Source organism: Ailuropoda melanoleuca, chromosome 5 (assembly GCF_002007445.2).
Source record: "Ailuropoda melanoleuca isolate Jingjing chromosome 5, ASM200744v2, whole genome shotgun sequence".
NCBI classification, from domain to species: Eukaryota; Metazoa; Chordata; class Mammalia; order Carnivora; family Ursidae; genus Ailuropoda; species Ailuropoda melanoleuca.
The window spans coordinates 26,318,268-26,325,467 of NC_048222.1; the positions used below are offsets into that span (position 1 = coordinate 26,318,268).

Here is a 7,200-nt window from a genome sequence, read left to right on the forward strand (position 1 = left end):
TAGCACCTCCCTTTCCTCTGCTTTCACCACTTCCGTCCTCGAGAACACTTCTCACCCTGGTTGGTAGAACGGGGCCGGCGCATGCGCATTAAGAAGATGTCAGTCGAAATCCCCTTCAAAATTGCTTAAAACGCAAGCTCTAAGTATGAGATCTAGAAGTCTTAGTGACTGGTTCGGGAAAAACGCAATTTTGAAGCCGAATTCGATAGTGACGCAGTTGAAATTGGCTTCTCCCCCGCAGCTCCCCCCTTTTACGCTTCCGTCCTGACGCAAATGCGTGGCCGCCTCGCGCGCTGCGGGCTCGCCCTTGGCCCTACCCGCGTCAGTTTCTTGGAGCATGCGCAGTTGACTTTCCGGCCTTTCCTGCGTTGGGCTACGTCAAGATGGCGGCCTCCGTATTTCGTTGGTTGCTCAGGCGCATTCCTAGCCTTTCGCCCTTCAGAGGTGCTTACGGAGTTCAGGTAACTCCTTGGAGCACATTTTGTGCTGCCGCCACTTAGTTATACTTTCTCTAGGTCATCGTTCCATTGCTGGGAATCCAGGAGCGGAGGCTTTCCCACGTTCATATAATGCTTTGGCTGTCTAGGCAACACTACTTCCACCACCTTTTCCCCTCACCCTCCTCAGTACTGCGCGGATTTTTAATCCCCTGACAAGGGAAAAGAGTTAGATATCCTTTTCCAAGGTACCAACTCGGCTAAAGAATTAAGTGAAGGTTTGGGCTTCTTGTTCGTACACAACCAGCTTTTAAGTATGCGCATGATGTCTAACTGCGATGCCCTGGAGTGTCCTTGATTTGAGGGACACTAGCGTCTACCTGCTGAGCTATTTCCCGATAAAGCCACGATACGTTCTCACAACCTGGGGACCACTTTCTTAGTTCTCTTTTTCTCACTAAATTAGTGAGGGGTTTGTTTGTTTGTTTTACCATTGTATACATGAGACCTTCTTAATTTAGTCCTTTATATTGAGGTTTCCCTCCAGCCTGATGTACTCACCACACTGGAGATTCTTGGTAGGGAAAGGTAGGTTCTTGGTGTGGTATGGAGAAATAGGAAAGCTTGCACAGCTGCCACTCCCTAGGAGTGGTGCCAGGGGTCACCACAGAGTTAATAACAGCCCTGGTAGCTTTAAAGCTCGCGTTAGGACTCAAATTTGTTCTGACCTGTGGAATGTTGACCTTCAACTTTTATAAGGCTGGGCAATTCAATGATTCAGGGTTGGATTGGGTTGGAGACTCATCTGTCATGAATCCTGTCCCCATCTTACAGGGAAGGCATCTTCCTTACAAGAAGCTAAACATTCTCCCTTTTCCTTTCTTCTCCCTTTCTTCAGTATATCTTCAAAAGCACGAACACATCATGCGTGTCTTCTCAAATAAGACTGCTTTCTAGTCCTATCCTAGTTACCCTCTTACATTAGCTTCTCCTTCAGCATCCAGTCAGAGACAGGAAGAGTGGTTGTTGATCGTGTCAGTTTTACCCTAACAAAAATGCTACTTTCTGTATATATTTCTGCTATATTCCATTAGTACAATGGGCATGTTCCTCTTGTCCTAACATGTGGGCAGTGGAACTATCAGGTCCTTTCCTTGAACTCATTCTCTCATTTTTTGTCTTCTTTATAGGTTCCCCTCCAGACTCTCTGCACCAAAGGCCCCCCTGAGGAAGATTCTTTGCCCCCAGTTCCCATAACCCCTTATAAGAATGAACCCTGGAAATATCTGGACTCAGAAGGTACCTCTAAATGGGAAAGGAGAGGATCGTGTGGGGTCTGAAATAAATGGACAGAGGAGACACTTTTACTATTCCCACCAGGAATAACTTCTGTGGTCTTTCATTTCAGAATACCAGAACCGCTATGGCTCTCGCCCCGTCTGGGCTGACTACCGTAGAAACCACAAAGGTGGAATACCCCCACAGCGGACTCGAAAGACATGTATTGTGAGTTTCTGAAGGTGGTACATGGATGGGATGTGGAGTGGGGGTGGATGCCATAGTGACAGTGGCAGTAACACATTTTCTCACAGGACTTTGAACGTCCTTCACCTACTAGTTTCTTCTCTTCACAGCGTAGAGATAAAGTTGCTGGGAATCCCTGCCCCATCTGCCGGGATCACAAGCTGCATGTCGACTTTAGGGTAAGGCCAGTTTTTTTCTCCAGGGTAAGGATTTGGAGCCTCTTTGTAGTGCTAAAGAGATTACCATGGGTGCCTCTTTCTTCATAACGTAGCACCCCTACTGTCCATTTTGCATTGATTTTCTAGCAGTATAAAAACATTCCTCTTGGGACGCCTGGGTGACTCAGTTGATTAATTGTCTGCCTTTGGCTCGGGTCGTGATCTCAGGACCCTGGGATCGAGTCCTGCATTGGGCTCCTTGCCCAGCATCCCTGCTGAGCCTGCTTCTCCCTCTGCCTGCTGCTCCCCCTGTTTGTGGTCTGTCTCTCTCACCAAAAAAAAAAAAATCTTAAAAAAAAAAAAATAAAGCAAGTGGTCCAAAAGACTGACTCTTCTGGGCCTCAGCCTTTAAAAAAAAAAAAAAAAAAAATTCCTCTTTCCAGATTTTTGTCCTCTGCTGTGGCTTATGCTAAAAATCTTCATCCCTTACCTATGAAATTTATAGTCTAAATTGCGAGGTCAGAAAAATGTCTATTTCTAATGGGAGAGCAATATCCAAAGGTTCATTTATATCCGTTGCAATTATTAGTAAGTAGATTGGGTTAGTTTTTTTTTTGTGGTTTTTGTTTATTTATTAGAGAGAGTGAGAGGGAGAGAGCATGAGCAGGAGAGGACCAGAGGGAGAGGGAGAAGCAGACTCCCTGCCAAGCAGGAAGCCCAACATGAGGCTTGATCCTAGGACCCTGGGATCATGACCAAACTGAAGGCAGACACTCAACAGACTGAGCCACCTAGATGCCCGGAGGTGGTGTGTTTTTGTTTTTTAATTTTGTTGTCATGTTGATGTTTGGTGGCATGCCGAGATTTAAGGCTGGAGGGCAGATACATGAAGCAAGATACAGAGTTTAATTATTTTTCAAAAAGTGTTTATTGCAAGGACAGGATTTGCTCTTCAAAGAGTTCAAAAAGCATATAGAAACGATAATGGGAAAAATGCTCTTCTGAGCTTGCAGTGACAGTATTGGAGCAGAAGCTGAGTGATCGTCAGGGGAGTTGGAAGGAATTCCTGTATCAGTCAGCAGATGGGGTTGTCTGACTGTTCTCAGGTCCCTTCTGATGCCACCGTAGAAGGGTCCCATAGACAGAAAATTTCTCAGTTTCAACTGTGTCTCATTGGTTATAGAAGTAGAACAAGGACACCTGGGTGACTCAGCCCCCCCTCCCACTCACACATACACACTCTCTTTCTCAAATAAATAAATACATAAATCTTAAAGGAAAAAAAAAGAACATAAGCAGTTGTATACAGTTTAGAATGAATTACAGACCAAGAGAAAAAGGTTACAAATTGAATAGTGCAGATGATTCTGCTTGCTCTTCCACTCCACAAGCGTGTCTCCTTTTTCCCATGGGTGTTATCTCCTGTGATTAACCTGTTGGCTGGCAGTCATTCTACATAATTAGACCTATAAAACTGATTTTAGTAATATATATGCTAGATACAGCATGCTGTCATATACATTCATATTTATACATGCACGTTATAACATCTACTATATTTTTTTAGGTGTTTTCAGGGATTGTCAACTGACCGTCCCCAATTTTTTTGCATGAAGGGCTGATTTGATTTTATTTTATATTTTTTTTTTTTTTAAGATTTTATTTATTTATTTGACAGAGATAGAGACAGCCAGCGAGAGAGGGAACACAAGCAGGGGGAGTGGGAGAGGAAGAAGCAGGCTCATAGCGGAAGAGCCTGATGTGGGGCTCGATCCCATAACGCCGGGATCACGCCCTGAGCCGAAGGCAGACGCTTAACTGCTGCGCCACCCAGGCGCCCCAATGAAGGGCTGATTTTAGAACCTAACCCCTGTAGAAGAGGGTTCTGCGTGAGTCTCAGTGACAGAATGTGGAGTGTGCATGTGAAATGGTTGGAAGGCCAAGAAAGGGGAAATGTTTGCTGGAGTTTTCAAGAATGTATGCAGCAAATTGATGGGGCTGAAACGGACATGAAGGAGGGTAGCACCTGGAGAGACAGAGAGGAGTTAAGGCCATCTGTGTACGTGTACAGGGATTGTGCACTTCCAGTTTCTCAAGGTCTTGCTCCTCTCCCTGCCCTGTCTTATGTTTCCCTGCTACTTTCCTCCACAGAACGTGAAGCTCTTGGAACAGTTTGTCTGCGCCCACACAGGTGTCATCTTCCATGCCCCATACACAGGTTAGCCTCTTGTCCTTGTCACCACCAAAATAGCTTTTTCTTGGAGCACTTCTCATTTATTCAGTGATAACAACAGGTGGCCCTTACATAAGGCATAAACAGTGTGAATGAACTTTTTTTGGAAATCTCGCCTTAATGGGAATATTCACTTGTGGACAAAAGGTACAAGCAAGTACCTATGTAAGTAAGTTATCTGAATGTAACTCTTAGAAGTGGTGGTAATTATTTCCTTTCTGTAGGGTCTCTTTGCTTTTACAAAAGGTTTTCTAGCAAATTGTCCTATAAGTTCTTTTTGCTATCGACAATCCAATTAGATCTTCCAAATTTGGAGTTATAATTCTAACAATTGAAGATTACATCTATTCACTAATGAAGGCCACAGGCCAAATCTGACACACTGCCATGTCCGTTTATTTTCATATTGTCTATAACTGCTTCCAGGCTACAGTGGCAGAGTTGAGTAGCTGAGACAGAGACTGTAGGACTTGCAGAGCCTAAAATTTATGTGGTCCTACACAGAAAAATTTTGCCAACCCTTGCTCTAAAGCAAGATAAATTTGCAAAGAATAATCTGAATCTGCCATTTTGGGGATGGCAGCATGATCAGTGGAGTTTGGTTTGTTAGGGAGTTTTAAAGAAGAGCTTTATAGCTGGATGCCTGGGTGGCTCAGTTGGTTAAGTGTCTGCCATCGGCTCAGGTCATGATCTCAGGGTTCTGGGATTGAGCCCCACGTCAGGCTCCCTGCTCAGTGGGGAGCCTGCTCTCGCTCTCTGCAGCTCCCCCTGCTGTGTGTTCTCTGTCTGACAAATAAAATCTTTAAAAAGGTGGGGGGGTTCATTGTAAAGCTATAAAAAGCTGAAGGGACTATTTTGCTACTATCTCAGATCACCTTCTCCCGATCAGAGGCCCTATCTTCCTCTATTGAATCTTTCTCGATGGATTGTCCAACCCAAACCTTTAATTAATCACACTTGTTCTTTGAATTATGTTCTGCTCTCTGTCTCGGAGGTTTTACTATTAAATAGCTTTTCTGTAGTGGCTAGACCCTCCTAAAGTCTTAATCTCAGCTCTCTGAGAGGGAGGAGTCTTCCCATTGGGTAGATGGGGAAACTGAGGCCCATCGAGGGGTCAGGGAAGTAGGGTTTTAGGTAAAGCAAGTTTGCAAACCCAGCTCTTTATAACCATGTGGAAGCAGTTGTCTGTTCTTATTATTGTGCTTTCTAGAATGAGCACTGAGTTTTCTTTTTCTCCCTACAGGGGTCTGTATGAAGCAACACAAGAAGTTGACCCAGGCCATCCAGAAAGCCAGAGATCATGGTGAGCATGAGAGGGGGCCCAGTACATTTTTCTAGCCATAAAGAAGTGGATTTAGGGCTGGAGGGTAGATGTAAATACTTCGGCCTGTCTGAGGAGGTAGCACCCAATGTGCTCTTCCCAGGAATCTCCTTTCAGCATTCCACTGTCCCTTTTTCTCTTTTCTGAGTCTCTTACCTTGTCATTGCCCTGTTCCCTTAATCCTCTTTCCTTTTTCTTCCTTTTTGTAACTATCGGTCCCAGTGCCAGAGATAGATCATATCTTCATATAAATTTCTGGCCCTGGGTCCATGACACCTTTGCAGAAATTTGAAAAGCTACGCGTCCTGTTAAGGCAGACGCAGCTTCCTAGCCCTGGTGTGGGGCTGCACAGCTTGGTGGACAAGAGCCCCGGCGGTAACTGTCCGTTCACATTGCCCGCTTGGCCAGCTGCCTTTGTGCAGTGTAGAACATGCATAAACGTACTCAGTGGCTCTGAGCAGTTCCTTCCTCCCTCTCTATTTTACATATTGTTTTACCCGAACTACCCTTCCTTGCTTCCCTCCTTCACTTTCTTTTTTTAATCCCTTAGGTCTCCTCAGTTACCACATTCCTCAGGTTGAACCTCGGGACCTTGACTTCAGTACCTCTCATGGAGCTGTGAGTGCCACTCCGCCAGCCCCCACCCTGGTTTCAGGTGACCCCTGGTATCCATGGTATGGCTGGAAACAGCCACCAGAGAGAGAGCTGTCCCGCCTTCGACGGCTCTATCAGGGCCATCTCCGAGAAGAGAGTGGTCCCCCACCTGAGTCCATGCCTGAGGTGCTCGTCACATCTCCAGCTGAAGCCTCTTCCACTGAGCAGGAGAGCCCCCAGAATGCTCTGTAGGAGCTGTAGTCTGGGAAGGGATTAGATAGGAATTACACGATGGAATTTCGCTCCGAAGAGTTGTGTCTGTATGTGGCCAATGACAGGCCCAGGGCCAGAGAGAAGAAATTATTGCTGTTGAAGGGAATAAATGCTTCTGAGGCTTAGGGGAGGGCAGTACAGATGTGTATGTTAAACCCCAAACCCTATGTATTGTAAATAGTAGATAGGCTAAACTTGTGTTTAGTAATTGTGTTACTTGCTTCAGATTTCTGCTAACTTGGCTTTTCCACAATAAAGCTGTATCTCCTGTTTCTGGGCTGAATTTCAAATTAATGCCATTTGTGCTGGGGGGGGTGGGGGGCGTTGGGTAATGGGTGCTGCTGTGGGGAGAGGAGTGATGAGGCTTGAGCCAGACCAGCCAGTGATTCTTGGGACCAGAAGCCACCAGAAATGGGCAGTTGGGCCATTACGTCATGATCATCTTTCTGGTGGCCTCCTGTGCCCAGCGCAGTGTGTTCCCACCATACCTAGCAGTTCCCTGGTTGGGGCGGGGGTGTCGGGAGGGGCTGTTGAAAGGGTTGGAAATGGGACACTAGGCTAGGAAAAATGTGTTGCTATGGCACCCGCGGGGTGCAGGGCGGGGGTAGGGAAGTGGCGTTAAAGGACTGGCCTGGAAGGAGTTAGGAGAGGAGGAGGGGT

At 46.0% G+C, this 7,200-nt stretch overlaps 1 protein-coding gene across 1 annotated transcript; it reads left to right on the forward strand.

The window, feature by feature from the left end:
• Window positions 1-306: 306 nt before the first annotated feature.
• Window positions 307-6,812, forward strand: MRPS18B (mitochondrial ribosomal protein S18B). The gene is made up of 7 exons (XM_002928858.4): window positions 307-461; window positions 1,628-1,736; window positions 1,846-1,943; window positions 2,072-2,140; window positions 4,271-4,337; window positions 5,596-5,655; window positions 6,224-6,812. The coding sequence occupies exons 1-7, from the start codon at window positions 384-386 to the stop codon at window positions 6,517-6,519; spliced, it is 777 nt and encodes a 258-aa protein (XP_002928904.1). The 5' UTR covers window positions 307-383; the 3' UTR covers window positions 6,520-6,812.
• The last annotated feature ends 388 nt before the right edge of the window (window positions 6,813-7,200 follow it).

Bases quoted from the DNA above. Each gene is read 5' to 3' on its own strand.
- MRPS18B (XM_002928858.4), top strand. From the start codon at position 384: ATGGCGGCCTCCGTATTTCGTTGGTTGCTCAGGCGCATTCCTAGCCTT. The intron at 462-1,627 runs GTAACTCCTTGG...TCTTCTTTATAG, and splicing joins GAGGTGCTTACGGAGTTCAG to GTTCCCCTCCAGACTCTCTG. The intron at 1,737-1,845 runs GTACCTCTAAAT...CTTTCATTTCAG, and splicing joins GAAATATCTGGACTCAGAAG to AATACCAGAACCGCTATGGC.